Raw genomic sequence first — 24,954 nt, forward strand, 5'->3', positions numbered from 1 at the left:
AATACCTTACACTCTTATATTATTTGACACTTTTTACCTATTAACTAATTAACATTTGACATGCAGCAATTAATAAATTATTTGTGAATAATTCCCTTTTTGTGATGTTTAAAATATCCTTAACAGTTATTGACCCGTTGACCGGAAAAACATAAATTGTTTACAAAACGATTTAGCTATTAGAAAGTACCTTTCGCGATTTTCCTTTATCCGCCAAAATAAGCGAAAATAAACACTCCGCAAAAATTACCCACTACACGGTACTTAGTAGTTTTTGTTTGTACTTTGCTCCCTGACAACAGGATATTTTTGCAAGATTTCTTCCTTATATCTATTAAGATAATACATTTACATATTTCTTAAGTATCATACTAAGCGCATCTTTGTCTGCATACACCATATACATATTTCCTCCTTCTTACCAGATGGTCCTTAAAACAAGAATAATAGAATAATAAGAAATGAACACATATTTACAACAACTTCCTCTCAACCGATATCCATGAGCAATACAACAAATATGCAAATGAAATCACAAATGTGTGTGTAATTAAGTAATGAAATCAATATAACATGCACCATTTAAGAGTTGATAGATCAAGGGAATATTCAAACATTTCGACCACCCGTTATTTGAAAAGTAGTTAAGATTAGAGCAGTATGAATGCATACAATACTATTAACAGTCTAACATTGTTTACCAATCGGCTTAATACAAGACAACAAGAGTAGTCTAGTTTTTCTATCTGGGCTAAACTGGGTTGTCGTTTTAATACGTAGAAGAAACTACTATATAGTTGTTTGTAAATCACATTACATTGCATAAACTGCTTCAAAAGAGAATAAAGGAGTTTCAAAAAAGAATAAATACATCTTAGCGTTTACATGACTTTCCTCTATACTTTTATAGATATATGTTTTCTTATAAATGAATATTCCCAAGGAAGGTGACTATGCTAACTATTTCTAAACATTGAATTTATTTGGAAACCAAAGATTTCCTCCAACGACAGGTCTACTCTAACTATTGCAGAAATCCTGTATAATGTTACTTATGCATTTTGATAAAGGATGAAAAACTAGATCTTCTTTCACTCTTGATGCAAACATTGCAGAATATTGTTACAAGCAAAGTCATATTGTTAGATCATCCAAATATTCCATAAAACATCTTTGCCGATGATTAACTATGTTATAGATAATGCATATTTTAAGGTTTTTCCTGTCGTAGAACACACCGAGGGGTGTCAGGATTGATCAAATGAAAGACCGACCGTAGGGAGGTTTTTCTTTGAGCAATTCTGATATCCCGAGGTGAATCTACGACATGAAAAACCTTACAATATGCATTATCTGACTTATACATGTTATATACCGTCAAAAAATATATTCTACAAAGATTTGCAGAATTAGCATCTTAATCTACCGACCACAATAAAGTGGGATATTCCTTTCCGATGCGTTCAGATTTGAATACGCCATACGGCTCATTTTGAATGTGAAATAAAACTCACTTATTAATCTAGTCTTCAAAACGTTAGAAAGCATCATCCAGACACAACACAAATATTACTGTAACTGTACGAGTGAAGACAGAATTGAATTGTTACGGTTTATGAAAAAATAAAAGTCACTTTGTAAGTAATTTATTGTACCAACTTAGTTTATGGGAGAGGTGCTATGTTGGTTTTTCCTCTATTTGTAATGACAATTTTATCGCGGAAAAGTGATTATTTTTTCAACAATTTTTAACTTATGAACTATTCAATACAATTTTTCTCTTGAATTGCAATGCATTTTTTTAACCAGAGATCTATACTAACCCGACCCCATTGTGAGGTACGTGACTGCTATTCGATAGAATATAAGCACGTTTTATCAGTCGATCATTTGATAGAGTAAAAGGTATATATGGATGTAAAAAGGTAACAACTGACACGGAGAGAGCACGAAATCGTGATACATGTACATGTAACATGAAAACGAATAACAATACATGTAGGTTACAGTATGATTTCTTTTTCAGTGTGAATCAATAAGATTTTCAAAATCCTGCACACGAATGTGTTAAATCTTGCTTGTTTTAAAATTGTTATGAAAAGTTTTACATTAAAATTCATCTCACGTATAAAATAATGTCCCTTTATTGTAGCTTCAAATAAACAAAACTTCATATTATTTGTTTCTAAAATAAAAATGCGCGTTAAACCTTTAAAAAGTAAATTCCCCAATTGGCAACAACAAACTATCAAACGAATTGTAAAAATGTTGGAGTAAATTATAGTTTACATTTTTATCAAGGAAAATTGAAACATGGTATCGTCCGGGTTGATTCTTCGAAAGAATGACCCATCGTTCTGAAAGAAAATAACTCCATATAGGTATATAAATTACTTTATCAGCAACCAAAGCAGAACATTATATGTAAGTTTCTTTCTATTTGTTACAATATAAAATAGTTTACTTCTCTACCTTCTATAAACATTTATTCTCATCCGTAACTTAAAGATAGAATTAAATAATTGTTTTAACTTTATTTCTAAAAAAAATGAGTCACATAGTAAAGTCCATTTTAGATGAGACCAAGCCAAAAAAAAATTCTTTGAAACTATTACCTTGAAGAGGGACGAAAGATACCAAAGGGACAGTCAAACTCATAAATCCAAAACAAACTGACAACGCCATGGCTAAAAATTAAAAAGACAAACAAACAACAGTACACACGACACAACATAGAAAACTAAAGAATAAAAACACGAACACCACCAAAAAACTAGGGGTGATCTCAGGTGCTCCGGAAGGGTAAGCAGATCCTGCTCCACATGCGGCACCCGTCGTGTTGCTTATGTGATAACAAATCCGGTAAATAGTCTACTTCGGTAGGTCACATTTATGAAAGGGAAGGGAATTGTACTTACGACGCAAGGAACATATCCGATATCATTTGTGAAACGGTTATTCCATAACGGTCAACCAACTCGTGATGGCGTCCGTAAAATTTACGAAGGGATGATTTCAACTTCACCATTTGGATCTCTTGGTTCAATAGCTTCCTTGTGAGCAGCAACCCTCTATCAAGAAAATCATGATAGGAAATGCAAGCACGGGAATATCGTATCAATTGGGAGATATATACCCCGTATGCAGGTGCTGCGAATATGCAAAGTGTTTGAGCTGATAACATGTGTGTAACAATTGATGGTCTTGTGTATTTGACTTTCGACGTTCCGATTGGAATCAACTACACCCTTAATTGTTTTGTCCGTCTTTAGCATACCATACATAGGAGGTTCTGAAGAATAAAGAAATGAAGCTTACGGTATCCATTTAGTTTAAAGTTTATTATTTAATGATGCCGTCCTTGCACTGAATAATTCAAGTTCATAGCATCTGTCAAATTGAACTTGAAATAAAGGGTATAGATGGCGTTCCTGATTTTCAGTTTTAAGTTGTCTATGTTGTTTGTTTGTTTGTCATTCATCGTTATTTGACATGGTGTTTTTAGTTTTAGCTTGTATTCGACTTATCAGTTTGAAATATCACTTTGGTATCTTTAATCACTCTCTTATAAGCTCATTTCATATCCTTACCTACATTGAGCTAGTAAACGAGAATCGCTTGAGGACCGCTTAAGAACCATATTTTGCTTCTAACGAGGTACAGTTAACTCTCGTTGTCTCGAACTCGGTTGACTCGAAATTTCGGATGAGTCGAAGTTTTTTTTGAATATTTCGATTTTGAAATTTCGATTTTTATGGAGTCAGATTTGGCAAAATGCACAAACACTGGTTTTGTTTTCTAGGTGATAAAATATTACGGCTTCTGTTATTTGTATCAAGAAGATTTCCATGATAGGGGATGGCAACTTGCTAAATTCCCTTGAAACGGTGGTTTTCAACTAAAATGTTAAAGTCATCACTTCAAAAGTTTGTTTCACACTATAATGATTTGATGCATGTCATTGATGACAACGAACCTCACCTTTCATTTTAGCCATATTCCGACCTGTTATCATCGGTTGCGTCTTCAATAAATGAAAAACTAAAATTGACAAACTTGGCCTCAACAATTTGACAAGAGACTATCTCCCCTTTCTCAGGCACCCATAATATATTAATAAAAGGGTTGGTGTTGCTTGTTTTTATTTTAAGTGTAACAGTTGTCTTTTGTCAATGTCTTGTCTGTTTCTGCAGGTAACAGCCTATACTTTGTCCTGAAAATCGAATTTTAAATTACTTACTAGGCTTAACATTTTGTACTTTAGACGAGCGTTTGTCTTCTACAAGAGACGCATTAGTGAAGCTCGAATGAAAAGTCATAAAGACCGATGGTTAATTATTAGGTGATGTCTTAGGGTAAAAAAACGAGAAATCTATCGATCTGTTACGGTATATTAAGTATTAATTGAATTATATATGAATCAACAACGCATTTTAAAAGGAGATACTGAGCTGTTGACAAAAGTAGAGAATGCACATCTGACACTTTAGTACTTACTTTTTGTATCAATTAGGAATCAGTTATTCCATGGTTGTATAATACACCTGTATTTTCGTCTATCAATTGAAATCAAAGTTTATTGTTTCTCGTGATTTTATAGCATTTTACAAATGAAATGAACAACATCATGAATAAACTAGTACACATATAAAGATGTATTTTTCTTATTAGGGCATCATTGAAGTAAAGAATAGCATGTCATCAAACATAAACGCCATTACGAGATCTGAAGGAAATTTGAAAACGATGGTCACTGAAGAATCGCTTGTAATGAAACAGGCACAGCAGGTTATCCTCCAGGAAGTAATATCATCTAAATCCATTGTTAAAGAAAGTGGAGCTAACATGTTGGAACAGTTTGGTGTACTCAACACCAATCAAGCAGAAATGAGAGGACAACTAAAAGAGATAGGTATAAATAAATATGCCTCCTCCTTCAAAGGGGGCATTAAGTGTTATCCTTGTCCGTCCGTACGTCCGTCCGTCCGTCCGTCTGTATGTCCCAAATTGGTTTCCGTTCTCTAACTTTAGTGTGCCTCAAACAAATAATATGAAACTTAAGGATGATCGCTCCTCTTGTTTTTGAATTTTTGTCAGATATTCGGAATTCTCTGGTTTTATCCATGTAAAGCCATGAAGAATTGCCCACTATATCCTACTTTTTTCCCCACTATTTAATTACATATAGTTTAAAATGACATCTTTGAAAATCTTATAAAATCCTTGTTATTTTTTCATAGTTTTTGATGGAAAAAAGGTACCAATGTTGAATGTATCAAAATTCTAGAGAGAATCATTTCCCAACAACTTTTCAATTGCTTTTATCTCGAAAACAAGCTCACGGAACCTTCATTTTTTCTGCTTTTTTAGTTTCTTTATTCATATACTTCAATCTATAACAGCCTTTTAAAATGCTTGTTATTTTGAAACAGAGAAGCGAACATCATTTAACACAAAACACAGTTCAAAATCTAATTTGGGTGGCGTCATTTCTATCGTTCTGGAGTTATGCCCCTTTATTCAAGGAAATTTGCTGTATTATTTGTTTCCGTTCTCTTACTTTAGTTTGCCTTATCCAAATATTATGAAACTTATACACAATGCTTATTACCAAAAAACTCAGATCGTGTTCGAATTTTGGTGGTGTCACATTTACCGTTCTCGAGTTCTGCCTCTTGATAACGTTATATGAAAGCGAGGGCATCATCTGTGTCCCATGGACACATTCTCCATTTATCTTATTTAATGTCAATCAAGTAATGTACAAAGTGGTGAAATCATAAGTTGAAAAGCACAGAAATCCAACGTCCAAAGCAAAAACAAAGCCGTAATTCAATTAACTATTAACCACGTGTAAGGACGTTTTTCTTTTATTAATATGTAGGTACATGTGTTGGTGTGACATACAACTTTATTTCGGTTATTACGTAGGTTTTGTTAAAATCACAAACATTTGATTCTAAGAACTGATACCTAGGACTAATTCATCAACATTCTATATTGAATATAAATAAACTCATCATAGATACCAGGATTGAAATTTTGTATTTGCGCCAGACGCGCGTTTCGTCTACACAAGACTACGCTCGAATAAAACAAAAGTTTAAAAAGGCCAAAAAAAGTACGAAGATGAAGAGTAATGAGGGCCAAAAATTCCTAAAGGTTTTGCCAAATACAGCTAAAGTACTCTATTACTGAGGTAGAAAAGCCTTAGTTTTTCAAAAATGCAAAGTTTTGTGAACAGTTAATTTATAATTTTGACCATATCAATGATAATTGATGTTAACACAGAATTGCTGACAACTGGGCTGGTTATACCCTCGGAGGATAAAAACTCCACCAGCAGCGGCATCGACCGAGCAGTTGTAAATAAACTCATCATAGATACCAGGATTGAAATGTTTTATTTGCGCAAGACGACCGTTTCCTCTACAAAAGACTCATCAGTGACGCTCAAATAACACAAAAGGTTAAAAAAGCAATGAGCAATGAAACTGCAAAATTGAGTGACAAATAGCATTTTTCTTAATTCAGAGAGATAATGTCCCAACTGTTTCAGTGATGACGACGGATACGTTTCCGTCCTATTTTCCTCGAAAAGGACATCATTGAATAAGATTTATCAGCGAATGTGTACTTGCATGAGCAACACGACGGGTGACACATGTGGAGCAAGATATATTTATCCTATCGGAGCACTTAGGAGATCACTCGAATTTATTTTAGTTTTCGTTGTAGTTTTATGTTGAGTGTTCTTCCCAATTCATCATTTTTCATTTTTTGACATGCCGTTGTCAGTTTTCTCAACATTTTAAAATCATTTCACATTTTTTTTTTGGGTCATGACATGTTCAATAGTATAAAGGGTCATCAAACATATCTATTACAGGTGAATTTCTCTTCTGGGTTTGGTGACAAAGACACTCTTACACTTTCAATTGATCATTTAAATATTATCATTCCTACCATCTATTTTTACAACTAGAGACCTTTGATAGGATAATTTTATATAATTTGACAGTGCATTCAGATCGAGAAAAAAAACTTACCTCAATACCCATGATAACTAAAGTATTAATGAAGCCATAGCTCACACTGACCATTTCGGCTAGATGAATTTGTTTGAATCCTACAAATATCAGTGACACGTATCTGTTAAAAACCATCATTATAATGTACGATCCAGATCTTATTTGGACATACAACCCAAAACCAAAACTACATATACCCTTTGCAAGTCAATGAGTTTGAACAGCGGTATACTACTGTTGCCTTTATTTTGGTTCAGTAATGACAATTTAGTTTTGAGTAGGACTTAATTACTAATCATGATATAATTATATATAATGTCTCAAAATAATTAAAACTTCACTTTTATACGACGTATCATACAAGGGAGTACAACACAAAAAAATGTGTATACTTATAAAGAAATAACCAGTAAATGTTGACATTTTTGTAACATTTGATTTTAAATATATGTTTTTTATTTGTTATTATTTTTCAGTGAAAATGGTACATCAAATCACCAATACTACTATTTCTTTAAAGTATGAACAGTCTATAGACTTATCAGGTGCGTTGTTAGGAATTAATCATTATAATATATCACCGTGTGTAATGTGTAGCTAAGATAAGTGTTGGTTAATGGAAATAACATATAAATTATATCTTAAGAATGTTTTGTTAAATTGTGACAGAACCCATGCAAAGATTCAATATGAAAGTTATTTCCTCTTCTGTGTTTGATATAAGTGAAATTTATTTGTAATTGTTAAACAATAAGTGAAAGACACCTAGGTCGTTTGGTTTGAGTTCCGTTCTACAAGAAAGGAAATATTGTCATTGTCAAAGGTCAAATTCATGAAACCGTATAAGATATCGAAAAAAATAATTTCACTGAATATTTAGTTGAAACACGTACATTTTGGTTGAAAAGGTAAGTTAACATTAGTAGGAGTCTACTCCCATCCTTTATCTTAAATTAACTGTATATTGATTGCACTCATTAACCTTATATTGTAGAGGGTCTTTTGATTTGAATTCTTTGTTTTCTGACCATGAAATTGAAGTCATAATTTTTTTGACGTTCTAGATTTAAATCTTTGCTGTAACTTCTTTTTGGTATATGAAAAAGTCATCGAATTTTCTGTATATGGTTGCAGACATATGACCTTGAAGAAGGTCAACCGAAAGTGGCCTTTTGCAAACAGGGCGTAGTCGTTTTTGCTTTATTTTCATGTCAAGTTACTAGAACTTTATAACTGTAATATCAGTGTGACGTAACATTGAAATGGAACCAAAAGTACCAATTTCTTTTATTTTTGTTTAGCAAAGTATAAAAGCCGTATACTTTTGAAATAAGCAAAAATAAAGCTTTTTTCAAACAAGTAATGACATTCTAAATGGGAAATAAATATGCCCCTATTGAAATAGTGCATTTGGTATGGAAAAGACTCGAATTGTTTTCTTGTTATCTCTACTGCGACTCATTTCATGTTTGGCATTCTAACTATTTTGATCTAAGCGCCACTGGTGCGTCTTATGTAGACGAAACGGGAGTCTGGCGTATCAAATTATAAGCCTGGTACATTTTTTGTACCTTTGATAACTATTTATCTTCAGGGTATTTTGATAAATTTATATTGAAGCAAAAAAAAAGGGATTTCATATGAAAGTTATTTCCCGTTGTATTCAATTTAAGAAATATGTATTTTGTAACTGTCAAACCATAAGTAATAGAGACCTTATGCTCATCAACACGAACATCAGGTTAAGTTCAAAGGTTGAGGTCATGCTATAATGTTTGATTCTTGCATCTTATCGCTTCTTCTAGAAAACCGTATAAGATATCGACAAAATATACTTATTGGATTGTTTGTTGTGACATAATTTTAGCTGAAAAGTAACTTAAAGGACCTGAAAGTTGGCTTTAAATTGGAATTGATGCAACGTCTTTGTTTTGTGACTGTGGAAATGAAGTCGAGTTCAAAATTTGATTTAACACTCTAGAGTATGACGATTGATGTAACTTCCTTTTAAACTTGCTAGGTTAAAACCCAGGTTTAACCTCCATTTTTTACATAAGTAAATGCTTTACCAACATGACAGGTCAGGAATATTACAGTTGTTTTCCATTCGTTTGATGTGTAAGAGCTTTTGATTTTGAGTTCGGTATTTTTGTTGTTTTACTTTTTAATACACGATGGAGTTGTAGGGTCTTTTAATTTGGTTGCTTACATATGACCTTGCATCAATTCAACCGGAATTTCTTTTTTAAATCAAAAATAGCTATTATTGCACTATTTTTATATAAAATTCATTTCAACCATATATTATTGGCATCAGTGAAAGTAACTTTTCATATGAAACCAAAAGTGAAATTGTGTAAATCAATAGTACATTTTACCTACTTACATGTATATGCCTTAATTAAGGCAACCTTATATAGTGACATCATATTGTTTTTGTCAACGTTAAGTACATGTGTAAGCTATTATCTGACTCTGATGACAATTTAAACCGTGTGTCGGTATTTGCCTATATTAATATGTTCATGTTGGGTTTAACCCCATCAGTTGTTCTTTAAACAATTGAACTTTAACCTTGGAAATAACGTGATTTTGATTATAAATTTTCTTCCAAAGCTTTTATCTTTTGCGATTCTTTTGCTAGTCTTTTTTTTGGAGAAGATTTAAAGTATTTGCTATCGGGTTTGAAGATATATGACCTTGGACAGGTCAAGTAGAATTAGTCTCTTGATGACCTAAAGTAGCAATTATTACCATAATTTGCATGTCAAAGTACATACAATCATACATTATTTGAATCAGTGTGAAATAACCTCATCTGAGATGGGACGTATTATTTATCAAATCGGAAGAAGCGATTTGTCTCCTTTATGTTATAAAGAAGTATATCACAACATATGGTTTTGTTCGATGTTGACTTAACTATTATTTGACAACAGAAGTGAATTTGACTAAATTGGAAGTGGCTTTTTATTATCCTAATTCACCAAAAAAGTTACTCGAACTTATATTGTATGGAATCAGTTTGATATAAACTATCAATTGTTACCAGAGCAACAATTTTTATTCTTTTTCTTATCTTAAGCGAACTTTCGGTGGAAAGACCATTTACTTGGTATTAATTGAGATCTTTTTTCAAAAAAATCAACGAGTTGTAAAATTATACAGTATGAATTATTTCAAAAACATACACTGCTCATCAAATCAGATCAAACATTAATTACCTATAATAAAAAAAGAAATACCTATTGCGTTAATCCGTCAATACACATGTTTTCTGTCAAACATCCCCACCTGAAGGTTTTCCTCATATATTTGAGCCACTTGATGTCATTATTTGGGACCTGATATATGTTAGTAAAATGCGTTTTGTTAAGATATATATTTTTTTTACTCTTTTGGTCTTTTGGAAAATTTTGTTTGTGCTGTATTTAGACCCCTCTACAACGAGATTTGTTACATGCACACGTTGCGGTTTTTATCCAACACAATTATAGGTTTGAACGTTGTTTTCAATTTAGACATGTATATATATATATGTATAAAACGAAAGCAAATTTACAGATCTAACATTGTTGGGTTGATGTTTGGACGAGTTGTATATACATGTATATATATAATTCGTCTAAATAACAGCCCAACAATATTAGATCCGTAAATTTGCGTTGGCAAATTTTTTAATCAGGGATGCTGTCCCATGTATAAAAATATGAAATTGGGTCGTCTCTTGTTTTTCATAAGGGAGCGTTACTAAACCTGTTTTCATTTTCTGTGTTCTTATATATTGATACATATCTATCACTGGACGTTAAGTCTCTTTTTTGTATTTAACACAGTTGGTATTTTCTCGTCCTATAGTGAATAGTTGACTGTCGACGTTTTGACATTAAATGAGAAAAAAAAAACACCCCCTTCCCCCCACCAAAAAAAACCCCAAAAAACAAGCAAACAAACGAAGCATTCAAACAATCGTGTTTTGAAGGGGGAAAGACCGTTTAAAAGTGTTTTAAAAACAATTGATTTTTAATTACATCTACAGTCACTTTTATTTTTTGCGAGGGTTTTTTTGCAAGATGTCAGTTAGATATTTGGTGTCTGATATCGAACAGTCAACATATTAAAACACAATTATAAGATTTATCAATGTCGTCGTCTAAAAATCATGCGAAACCTGAAAGAAGTCAACTGGAAGCGACCTTTTGTAAATCGGGAAAAAAACATTAAAAATCTTTGAAAATGCAAAAACTAATACAAATAAGAAAAAGAAAAAGAAAATCTAAAGTATAGCAAATTCCGGACAAAGAGGGAGATATATTCCTTAATTTAAAATGGTTTTCAAAACTTTATGTCAGTAAATTTAGATCAAAACAATATCCTTATTTTCATGCCAATACTGAAGAACTGGCTACTGGGCTGATGCTACTCTTTGGGACTAATTGTCCATCAATAGAGGTACCGACCCAGTGGTAGTAATACCATAAAAGGATCCAGTTTTATTGCACCAGTTGCGCATTTCGACCATTAATGTCTCTCCAAATTGAGAGAGGCCAAAATGTTTGAAAATTGAAAAACTAATTTGAACGTTTAAGAGAAATCAAACAATATCATTCACTTACACTTGAACTATTGCACTAATACTTATATAAATATTATTCAGAAGGTGAAGAATGCCTTGTGTTATGGCAGCTGGCAACTCCCGCAAATTGGAATCCCAAAGAAATTGAACAGATTCTGAACGAGTCTCAAGAAAGGTTTAAAGATCTCCCAATGAAGATCAAATTCGTTAGAAATGGATCATTGGTATTAATGACCACAATTGCTGCCAAAGATTTAAAAGAGTCGACAACTTTTCAGACTGCTGTTAAAGCCTTTTTAACAAGGATGGTAGAGGTTTGCAACATTGATACAACCATTAAATGTAATGTCGATGTAACGCTGCATATACTGAAGAGTGATGAAGGTAAGTAAATCCATATCATACTACGTTATTTCAATACTAATTTTGGAAGTGTCTCATTACCTGTTTAACTGCGACGGAGGTTATTGCAACATACTGTGTTTTTGTCTCTTACTATCATCATGAAAGGCACTATTTCATGACTTTGTTTAAACAAAATCTCAAAACTATTTAGTATATACACACAAACAATGGTTTCATCCAATTATCTCTTGCTCTTTAAATTATCTGCAAACAATTTGCAATCCGAATATGAGGGTTATGACTTAATCTAAATTTATTCACAGATTTTTTCTTCTATACTTTACGAAGCTGTCTTGTGAGCTTTGTAATCAATTTTGTTTTACACACTTATAGTCAGCACTTCTGTGTTGACTTGAGTTATCATTGATATGTTCATAATTATTATTTAACTGTTAACAAAACTTTGAATTTATGAAATACTAAGGCTTTTCTACCTCAGGAATAGATTACCTTAGCTGTATTTGGCAAAAATTTTAGGAATTGTTGGTCCTCAATTCACTTCAACTTCGTACTTTATTTGGCTTTTTTAACATTTTTTTTTATTCGAGCGTCACTGATGAGTCTTTTGTAGACGAAACCCGCGTCTGGCGTAAATATAAAATTTCAATCCTGGTATCTATGATGAGTTTAATTATATTATACAGATGATTAAATTTGTTGTTGAACTGCTTAGATAAACCCAAATGATAGCATGTCGAAAACATTTTCATTTCCAAACAATAATTTGTAGTTCTTTGTAAAAATTATTTGTTTGAGATTCAACGGTTAATTGTAAACGAATACAAAGTTCTTTATTTTCTGAATAGGAAGTCTGTCACAATCCCGATTGACCACAACGTGTGTTATTTATTTAACGGGAATTCATAACAAGATAATGAAAAATAAAGATAATCGACCAATGCTATACAAATTCAGCATAAGTATTCATTTTATAATGGTAGAAACTGGAAGACGAGAAAGTAAAATTTTGTAATGCTGGGAAGGGCCCTGTTGTTAAGAAAATATTTTGTTTAAATTTGAATTAGAATCCGAATTACAAAACATACCAAGTTATTAAAACAAATTCAGTTTTCAGTTGTTTGTATCAATGATTGCATATTGAAAATCATGGGTAGAAGAAATAAAATCCTTAAATATCTTCAAAATATATAAAGAAATAAAATTCGATGATTTATACTCAAGGTGGAAATATAGGAGTGAAAACTTGAATATTTCAATATGTATTAAACAATGTTAAACCACCTTTGTGGTCTTGTGGTATCGTTTGCGCCTCCTTAGACCAAGGGGGTACGCTAATTGCATCTGCTTATACAAACCAAAGACTATAAACTTAGTATTTTCCACTCCTCTGCTTAGCATTGACAATAAGACCAAAGGCTAGTTGGCTCAAAATAATGTGTGCGGGTTGGATGAAATGTCTTCTTGTGTATCGTTACTTCGTCAATATGCACGTTTACAATATACCTAAGCGTGTCGGTCGAGGGTAAAGCTGGTTTATACTACAAAAATACGTTAAAAGTGTTTCACAACTTGTTGATTACGCTATAATGATCCTATATTAACACCTTAACAGAAGATCCTTAGGTTATTTCTAGTCCGAGGTGAAAAGAGGGGCAACACGCTCATAAATAGAAAATAAACTGACAAAAAAGAAAAAGACAAACAGACAAACAATAACACACAAAACATAAAATAGAAAATTAAAAGACTAAGCAAGACGAACCCCAAAAAAAACGTTGGTGATCTAAGGTGCTCAGGAAGGGTAAGCAGATCCTGCACCACATAAAATAATAGTTTGAAAAAAAAAAATGACATAATCATACTGCGTTGCATTGATTTTCAATCTATACTTCAATTTGGATTATGACCACATGCTAGCAATTTGCAATACTTCTAGCTATACTACCTAAATAGTTTAAATATTAGTAGTAAATTAAGACGAAATTTTGTAGGTGTCAAACCACAACTCCAACAAATCAGCATCTGTATTTATATTGAAATTGTTCAAATATGCATCTTCATTCATGCAAATATTTTTGATATATCAAAAAACGATATCAACAGTACTCTGTTCTGTCAAAAGAAAGGACATATTTGAACAATTTCAATATAAATGCCATAGTTGTGCTTGCACATTCTTTAATAGATGTTCTACGTTAATCAGAATTTTGGTAGTAGATGAGTAATATAAGGTTATATGTCACACATTGGTGTTCTGAAATGTTATAAATTTTTACATGTATAACTAGGATTTAAATAGTAAGAATAAATCAAACTAAGACAGCTGTGAAAACTAAAATTTTTGGAGAAATTTATCATGTGTCAGACATTGATTACCTTAGCCGTATTTGGCACAACTTTTTAGAATTTTGGGTCCTTAATGCATGCTCTTCAAGGAAACGCGCGTCTGGCGTATTGAATTATAATCCTGGTACCTTTGATAACTACTTGAATTCGTATCATGTCATTTTAACCAACCAGTTTTCGCGAATATATCATTTTTCGTGTTAAAGTTGATTTACGTCAAATTGTGATTTCATTAATATCTGAACTTAAGGAAGATAACAAGAGAAACGTATAAAACTAGGAAACAAAGAAACAGATAACACTTTAACCACAGCAAAAATGTTTAACAGCAAAATAAATACCAGGCTTCTCATTGTGTTCGGCAACTACGCGTTTCCTTTACAATAGCCTCATCACTGACACTCCAATCAAAAATAAAGTACGAATTGAAGATCTTTCATGTACCATAATTCCAAATGAAACATCGGCATACAAAAACACTATCCAATAATGCAAAAAAACATACAATACCTAAAATAAGAGTTGTTCTAAAGTACTTTTCAAACCAAAATACTGGTACAATTTTATTTGGTTTGTTGATATGCAAAGGACGATAAAGTTTTTTTTATCAAAATATTTTAATTCGTTTTCACTCCGTTTTGTATCTTGAATAGATTGAAACTTTTAACAGCAAAAAGGGTCAGCAACAAAAGAAATAATAATAAGTTATATGATAAAGACCTTTCTGGAGTTGCTTTCCTATACCACACATGCCACAGTTGTTTTTACTATTTTGTTGCAATTCTTCAACTTTACGAAAAATGAGCAATTTAGGCTGTTTTAATAGTCTAAATTTAACAATGTACGGTTTTTAAATAAGCTTGTTAGTTCGAAGCACCTGGAATGTAGCTTTAGAATATAGTGTATACAACAGTTTATTAGAATATATAAGTACAGTTGCAAGTTAATAAGACTGTTGTAGAAAGTAAAATAACAAGAAAACCGAACTCCAAGAAATATTCAAAATGGAAAGTCCCTTATCAAATGGCAAAAATAAAAGCTCAAATACATCAAACGAAAACCTTATGTCTAGGGGTCCAAAATTCGCGTAAATATACATCAAAGTAATATATGTATTTGTACGAAAACTCTCGTATATGACAGTTGTATAACTCGATATGTTATGCAATAGTGCAACGTAAGCTAAATAATGTTTGTGTTGTATTATCTTATTTACAATATAGAATATGAAATACTCTATTTGTATTTTATCACTAGTATTACCGAAACTTTCGGTGGTCGGGTGTTACCTTTCCACGTCAGTTTTAATCTAGCGACGTACTACAGTACATGATATATAACAGGCATAGATTACCTTAGCCGTATTTGGCACAATTTTTTAGAATTTTGGATCCTCAATGCTCTTCAACTTTGTACTTGCTTGGCTTTATAAATATTTCGATTTGAGCGTCACTGATGAGTGTTATGTAGACGAAACGCGCGTCTGGTGTACTAAATTATAATCCTGGTACCTTTGATAACTATTTACACCACTGGTAAGATGCCACTGATGGTGGACGTTTCGTCTCCGAGGGTATCATCAGCCCAGTAGTCAACACTTCTGTGTTGACATGAATATCAATAATGTGTTCATTTTTATAAATTTCCTGTTTACATTACTTTGAATTTTCGAAAAACTAAGGATGTTCTTATCCCAGGCATAGATTACCTTAGCCGTATTTGGCACATTTTTGGGAATTTTGGATCCTCAATGCTCTTCCACTTTGTTTGGCTTTATAAATATTTTGATTTGAGCGTCACTGATGAGTCTTATGTAGACGAAACGCGCGTCTGGCGTACTTAATTATAATCCTGGTACCTGGTACTATATAAGGCACTGGGATGCTACTTTTACAAATCAGCTGAATTATCTATAGTAAAGCATCCTACAAATTAATGTAAGATACAGTCTCAGAAAATAATTATATTTATAAGAACGTCTGAGCCAGTGACACCTCTACAACAGATTTATCCATTGGATCACTAGCAGCGATGGTGATACATGGCTGTGTACATTATGTATATACAACTCGTCTAAACATCAACCCAACAATAATAGATCTGTGAACTTGCTTTCGCATTTTTTTATTCTTCCCTCGACGGGATTCGAACTCATGCTACTGATATATCGCGACACCAATTCGGCTGCACTGTAGCCATCCCGCTAGACCACACGACCACCTGGGCTTCATAAAAATGAAGCTTTCAGTGGACGGACGTTACCTTTCCATGTCAGTTTAAATCTAGCTTCGTACTACAGTACATGATATATAAGGCATGGAGATGTTATTTTTACAGATCAGCTAAATTATCTATAACAAATGATCCTACAAATTAATTTAAGATACAGTCACAGAAAATGATTATATTTATAAGTACGTCAGAGCCAGTGACAAGTCACAGAAAATAATTATATTTATAAGTACGTCTGAGCCAGTGACAACTCTACAACAGATTTATCCCTCGGATCACCAGCAGTGATGGTGATACATGGCTGTGTACATTATGTATATACAACTAATCTAAACATCAAACCAACATAGTTAGATCTGTAAATTTGGTTTTGTAAATTTTTTGTTATTCCCTTGCCGGGATTCGAACCCATGCTACTGAGATATTTTGACACCAAATCGCCTGTACTGTAGCCGTCCCGCTAGACCACACGACCACCTGGGCTTCATAAAAATACAGTCACAGAAAATAAATATATTTATAAGTAAGTCTGAGCCAGTGGCAACTCTACAACAGATTTATCCATCGGATCACAGGCATTGATGGTGATACATGGCTGTGTACATTATGTATATACAACTCGTCTAAACATCAACCAAACAATGTAAGATCTGTAAATTTGCTTTCGCAAATTTTTTGTTCTTCCCTCACCGGGATTCGAACCCATGCTACTGAGGTATCATGATACTAAATCGCCTGCACTGTAGCCGTCCCGATAGACCACATGACCACCTTGGCTTCATAAAAATGAAGCTTTCGGTGGCCGGGTGTTACCTTTCCACGTCAGTTTTAATCTAGCGTCGTACTACAGTATATGATATATAAGGCGTGGAGATGTTATTTTTATGGATCAGGTAAATTATCTATAGTAAAGGATCCTACAAATAAATGTAAGATACAGTCACAGAAAATACATATATTTATAAGTACGTCTGAGCCAGTGGCAACTCTACAACAGATTTATCCATCGGATCACAAGCATTGATGGTGATACATGGCTGTGTACATTATGTATATACAACTCGTCTAAACATCAACCAAACAATGTAAGATCTGTAAATTTGCTTTTTGCCGGGATTCGAACCCATGCTACTGATGTATCGTGATACCAAATCGCCTGCACTGTAACCGGTGCGCTAGACCACACGACCACCTGGGCTTCATAAATAAATGAAGCTTTCGGTGGCCGGATGTTACCTTTCCACGTCAGTTATAATCTAGCGTCTCACTACAGTACATGATATATAAGGCCTGAAGATGTTAGTCTTACAGATTATACATATATATATAATTGAGTTGATCTGTAACAATAACATCTCCATGCCTTATATATCATTGAAAAGAATTGCGCTATTATTAACGTACCTTTTTGCGGTACGGCCACTATCTTTGTGACGTCGCGTAATTGTGATACTTTATGTTGTATTGAATAGAAACGTATAATGGCAGACGTAGTTCTATCTTTAACGCCTTAGTTAGTTTTCGATCAAATACACAACGCAACGCAATAATCTACATTGGTGCCGTGACTTCAAACGGAGAGAATGGACATAAGCCGATTAAAATCCTTGAGAGCGGGGAACAAAGCAGCGGTAACAAAAGTTTAAAAAAAACTGGAGGAAGCCATCGGAGATTCACAAATAGACAAGGAGGAAGTATTAACATTGCTCGAAGCAATTGAGAAGAAAAAGAAGATGTTAGCCTCAATAGACGAACAGATATTAAATGCAGTCGAATCAGAAGATATTACAAATGAAATTCTTGAAACAGATGAGTATTATTTAGATTTAGAGGGTAAAATACGAAAATTTAAAAGGTTCGTAAAACCCGTACCAAAAGCAACATCTTCGATACTAGATTCAAACGCACCAGAGTTTGTTCCGTACACAAACCCATTTACTCACACAAGTCAGCAATTATCTCAGTCAAGTTTGACCTCAAGTAATAACCATCGCCTACCAAAGCTATCTATTCCCAATTTTAATGGAGACATTTTACAATGGCAATATTTCTGGGATTCATACGAAACCACGATTCATCACAATCACACATTAACTGACATTCAGAAATTTTCGCACTTGAACTCATTGCTTCAATTTGAAGCTGCAAACGTAATTTTAGGATAGACCATGACAACTCCAAACTATCACAAAGAAATTGAATTATTGAGAAACCGCTATGGCCAACCACATAAAATCATTAATGCATATATGAAAGCACTATTTGATAAACCCGCACCACATGATACATTAGAAAGTTTGAGAACATTTCATGACAAATCGGAAGCTTACATACGGGGTCTAGAGTCTCTCGGACAATGTCAGAAAATGTACGGATCGCTATTGATACCAGTGATTCTCGGGAGGTCACCGCATGAAGTACGAAAAAATATAACTCGAGAAAACGGAAGCGACAGTTGGAATTCTCAATCGCTTAGAATCGCGATAGGTAAAGAGATTTCTATTCAAGAGTCCGGATACGGTGATTATACACAGACGTATTCAACCGCAACTCCTAGCGCAAATTTCATAACAGGCGTTAAACGAGTAACTACAGATAAAACCCGTCCGATAAACACAACAGATAAATCATTAACCTCGAATCGGAAGAAACAATGCACATATTATGACGGAAACCACTGGCAAAACGAATGTTAAGATGTCATAGATCACGATTAAAGAGTAGCCATTATTAAAGAAAAGAGGTTATGCTTTAATTGTTTAGGTAAGCATAAAATAGCCGATTGCAAATCCAAGAATACGTGTAAGTGTTGCCACCGGAAGCATCACTCTTCATTATGTAAACAGAACTCGTACTCAAATAAACATCATATTGAAACTGAACAATCGCAAAAATAAAGAAGACACAGAAACTTCTATGTTGTATACCGCTAGCGAAGAAAGGTCCACTGTTTTACTGAAAACCGCATTCAGTCCAGTCGTTCACAAAAATACATGTATAGATGCAAGAATACTCTTGGACGAGGAAGCTCAGCGCTCGTTTATAACCGAAGAACTAGCAGCTAAATTGGTAATTACAAAAGAGGGGTCTGAAACATTAAGTATAGCTACATTTGGAAGTACTCGAAAAAAGGTGAGAAATCTTGACAAAACAACAATTAATCTTAAATCTATAGAAGGAGAATTAATCCCTATTAAAGTTTTAAATGTACCAACCATTGCTTCACTCACAACATAGGAATAACGCAGAAGTTTTCATATTTACGTGGTCTACAATTAGCACACCCAGTCATGGAAGGAGAGCAATTTGAAATATCCTTATTAATTGGAGGTGATTTTTACGGGACATAGTTCAAGACAAAATAGTCCGTGGAAACGGTCCAACTGCAGTTAGCTCGAAAATTGGATATTTACTTTCCGGTCCTGTTCCTACACGAACCAGTAATGCATCTTTCTCAATGATGAATATACTAGTATCTTACAAACATGAAGAGTGGGATCTTGAAAAAATTTGGAAGCTTGAATCGTTAGGAATTGACGCTAAAGAACAAAATGATCCAGACCTAGCTGAATCAATTAAAATTTACTTACAAACCTCCATTACGAAGAAAAATTATAGATATGTTACGAAATTACCATGGAGAGAGAATGCGCCAGAACTACCGACAAATGAAGACATCGCAAAACGCAGAACGGAAAGCGTTATTCGTCGCCTTAAGAAGGATCCCGAGATGTTCCGAAAGTATGGTGAGATAATTACAGACCAAGAACAAAGAGGATTCATTGAAAAGGTATATGATGAAAGTACATGCACAAACAAGGTTCATTACATTCCGCATCATCCCGTGAAAAAGGATTCAGTCACCACCACGATACGCATAGTATATAACTGTAGCTGTAGAGCGAACGACAGTAGTCCTTGTTTTAACGATTGCCTAGCAACATATCCACCAATTATGACTGATTTGACGGAGATATTAGTCCGCTTTAGAATGTATAAATATGCAGTTACAGTGGATATTGAAAAAGCATTTTTGCATATTGAATTAGATGTTGATAACAGAGATGTCACAATATTTTATTGGTTAGAGAATCCCATGGACACAGAAAGCCGTTTGATTACTTACCGGTTTAAGGTTGTACTTTTCGGCGCCACCTGTTCGCCATTCATGTTAAGCGCCACGCTAATGAAACATTTTAGAGACAATCCGTCAACTACATCAACAGAGTTACAGAGAAATGTATACGTGGATAACGTTCTAACCAGTTTTACAGATAAACAATCACTTTTGAAATTCTACACGGAGTCAAGAAAATAATTGTCAGAGGCAGGATCCAACTTACGGTCTTGGAATTCTAACAGTACGGAATTACAGAACGTCGCAGAACGAGACAAGATCGGCGATAATGACGACATAGTCAATATTTTAGGCATAAGATGGGATAGGGAATCCGACGATTTGAAATTTCAACAGATTGAATTTATGGAAAAGGACAAAATGATAACAATAGATGAGGTTTTGCGCACATCGTCTAGAATTTTCGACCCCCTATGATTAATCACGCCAATTACGGCGAAAGCAAAGCTGTTTATGCAGACTTTATGGAAGGCAAAGTTGGATTGGGATGAATGTTTGTCCGACAAACTGAACAGTAAATGGCAGGCAATAGCTTTAGATATCGAGGAGGCTACCAAAATAGTATTTCCATGAATGTTAACGAAAGGAGTTATTAACGAGAAAACGTCGCTACATATTTTCACAGACGCTAGTCAGTTAGCATACGGAGCTTGTGCTTACTTAGTTACAGCAAATTCATCGGTCATCGTCATGGCTAAAACAGAGTAGTACCCGTAAAACCGAGTTCATTACCACGTTTAGAACTTATGGGCGCGCTTATCGGCGCCAGATTAGCAAGACATCTTTTTAAAGTCATAGCAACAGAACATGTGTATATGTGGAGCGATAATCAAATTGTTTTGAGTTGGATTAAATCGTCAAAAAGCTTAAAACCGTTCGTAGCAAATCGACTTAAAGAAATAAGAAAATTAACAGAAAATGCTGAATGGAATTATTGTCCAACAGATGACAATCCAGCTGATTACTTAACTCGCGGAATTTACGCTAAACACCTTTATAATAACAGCTTATGGATGAACGGTCCAAAATGGATTTTAAATCGTGAAAATTGGCCGACATGGACGAGAAAAATTGAAGACTGCAGCACGATGGTAACTGTTAGTGATGACAATACAGACGATGAAAGTACAAATGCTTCAACACAGACAATTTCATGTATAGATATACAACGATACAGATCTTTAGAAAAATTAATTAGAGTAACAGCATACGTCTTGCGTTTTATACAGAATTTACGGAATTTAAAAGATAAACGGTCAATCGGATTTATCAGTGTTGAGAAGCGATGTACAGCATTAAAAGTTCTAATAGTAACAGTACAACAGGAAACATTTAAGGATGAAATTGAAAGCTTGAATTCATCTTCACAGAAAAAAGTGCCACTTGTTCGACAACTTAAACTATATACAGACAAAAATGGATTACTACGTTGTACCGGGAGAATACCAAACGCACCTGTGAAGGAGAGTACTAAATATGCGTTGTTATTGCCAACACACCACAGTCTTACGTCCTTAATCGTAATGGATGCACACACAAAGACTTTACATGCCGGACTTAACAGTACAATCGCGTATCTTCAACAGAAATATTGGATACCGAGAATAAAGCGGTGCGTAAAATCACAAATTCGCAAATGCATTCAATGTATTAAAATATCAGGAATGCCTTACAGCGCACCCGATCCTCCACTGCTACCTAAAGATCGAGTCAACTACGATTATCCTTTTTCAGTAACCGACGTTGATTTCACAGGAGCTTTGTATACAAAAGGAAAACACAACCAATTAAGCAAAACATGTATTTGTCTATCCACTTGCGCCGCTACACGAGCTATACACTTGGAGATAGTCACAGATTTAACCGAGGAGTCTTTCGATATAACAAACTAGTCAAAACATTTACTAAATTTTATCATCGGTATAAGGACATCATTCGTAAATATAGCTCAACATGCAGACTTCTTATACGTTCAGGTATTTCACATCCAATTTTTTATGGAAATATTCTTTATAAAGCACAAAAATGTCAGTATTCACCTCAGAAACTAACGAAACCATTAAATAGACTTATTAAAAAGGGATATAGTTACGATACTGTTGTCAGGTCATTAAAGATTGCATATTTTGGCGTTAATATTGATTCACTTATAGGGTCTTTGCATCAAAACTAAACACATTTATTCAAAAACCAGTTGTTGGCATGACACGGGTTATGTTCTTCTCATATATGTTATGATGGTATGATACTTAACCACTAACGGGAAGGATTGTGCCTGATGTTCATATGATGAAATCATAATCTTTCAGTCAGTTTAATTGAAGTCTGGAGCTGGCATGTCAGTTAACTGCTAGTAGTCTGTTGTTATTTATGTATTAATGTCATTTTGTTTATTTTCTTTTGTTACATCTTCTGACATCAGACTCGGACTTCTCTTGAACTGAATTTTAATGTGCGTATTGTTATGTGTTTACTTTTCTACATTGGCCAGAGGTATAGGGGGAGGGTTGAGATCTCACAAACATGTTTAACCCCGCCGCATTTTGCACCTGTCCCAAGTGAGGAGCCTATGGCCTTTGTTAGTCTAGTATTATTTCAATTTTAGTTTCTTGTGTACACTTTGGAAATTAGTATGGCGTTCATTATCACTGAACTAGTATATATTTGTTTAGGGGCAGCTGAAGGACGCCTCCGGGTGCAGGAATTTCTCGCTACATTGAAGACCAGTTGGTGACCTTCTGCTGTTGTTTTTTTCTATGGTCGCGTTGTTGTTTCTTTCCCACATTCCCCATTTCCATTCTCAATTTTATTGCTTTTAAAAGATTTGTCGCTAGGAGATCTACACCCAGGATTATGTTGTCCGATAATGCAACAACCTTCAAGGCAGCCGCCGAAAAGATTACAATATCAAACGAAGCGAATGCAAGAAAAACTTTCCGATCAAGGAACTGAGTGGAAATTCATACCCAATCGTGCACCGTGGTTTGGAGGCTTTTGGGAACGCATAATTAGACTCACGAAAAAGTCAATTAAAGCAATACTAGGAAAGTCATGTGTCACTACGGAAATGTTGAATACAATTATAATCGAAATTGAGGGAACTCTAAACAATCATCCTATAACTCATATTTCTACTGATATTAAAGATCCCGAACCGCTGACGCCAACGCACCTTTTATATGGTCGTCGACTTGACAACCAATCGGAACAGAATATTGACAGTGTTACTTCCGAAGATTTGCACGTGAAACTGAATAAAAATTTACAGAGAAATAATGAACTAATCAACCATTTTCGCTCAAGATGGAAACACGAATATCTGACGTCACTCCGTGAATTCCACCGTACATCTGGAAGAAACGAACAAACAATACAAATAGATGACATTGTACAAGTACACAATGACACAAATCGTATAATGTGGAAATTAGCAGTTGAACAAGATTTAGTTCGTTGAAAGGATGGGCTCATTCGATCAGCTGTTTACAAGACCGACACAGGAATTACCAACCGTCCGATTGTGAAGCTTTATCCGTTGGAAATACGCAGTACAAATGATGACAGTGAATGAACTTTTCTGCCCTGGAGAAATAAGTTTATGTATAGACTGTTCAATTAACTACGGTTATTAGATAGACTTGTCAAAGTGTTAAATTATTCAGATGTGAACAGTTAAAAACTTGTCAAAGTGTTAAATTATTCAGACGTGAACAGTTAAAAACTTGTCAAAGTGTTAAATTATTCAGACGTGAGCAGTTAAAAAATATTCAGAGACTTTAACTATGATTTTATTTCATTTTATGTCACAATTGATCAGACATTTAATTTCAAATTTACGAATTTTTCATATTGTATTTCAAATTTTAGTTAAATATCATTTTCTGCGGCCCCAGAATGTAAAGAATTGCGCTATTTTTAACATACTTTTTTGCGGTACGGCCACTATCTTTATGACGTCGTGTAATTGTGATTGTTTTGAATAGAAACGTATAATGGCAGACGTAGTTCTATCTTTAACGCCTTAGTTAGATTACGATCAAATACACAACGCAACGCAATACTCTACAATCATGTACTGTAGTACGATGCTAGATTAAAACTGACGAGGAAAGGTAACACACGGCCACCGAAAGCTTTATTATTGTAGAGCTCAGGTGGTCGTGTGGTCTAGCGGTACGGCTACAGTGCAGGCGAGTTGGTGTCACGATATCACAATAGCATGGGTTCGAATCCCTGCCTAGGGAAGAACAAAAAATTTGCAAAAG

General features: G+C 34.1%; 1 protein-coding gene across 1 annotated transcript in view; it reads left to right on the plus strand.

The window, feature by feature from the left end:
* Positions 1-24,954, plus strand: part of LOC143055553 (uncharacterized) — a 72,558-nt gene that overhangs the window by 1,376 nt on the left and 46,228 nt on the right. The window contains exons 2-4 of the mRNA XM_076228710.1: positions 4,672-4,912; positions 7,508-7,576; positions 11,689-11,991. Of these exons, the coding sequence (XP_076084825.1) occupies positions 4,672-4,912; positions 7,508-7,576; positions 11,689-11,991 (613 nt within the window). The remainder of the gene's footprint in view (positions 1-4,671; positions 4,913-7,507; positions 7,577-11,688; positions 11,992-24,954) is intronic.

This window comes from Mytilus galloprovincialis, chromosome 12 (genome assembly GCF_965363235.1).
Source record: "Mytilus galloprovincialis chromosome 12, xbMytGall1.hap1.1, whole genome shotgun sequence".
NCBI lineage: Eukaryota > Metazoa > Mollusca > Bivalvia > Mytilida > Mytilidae > Mytilus > Mytilus galloprovincialis.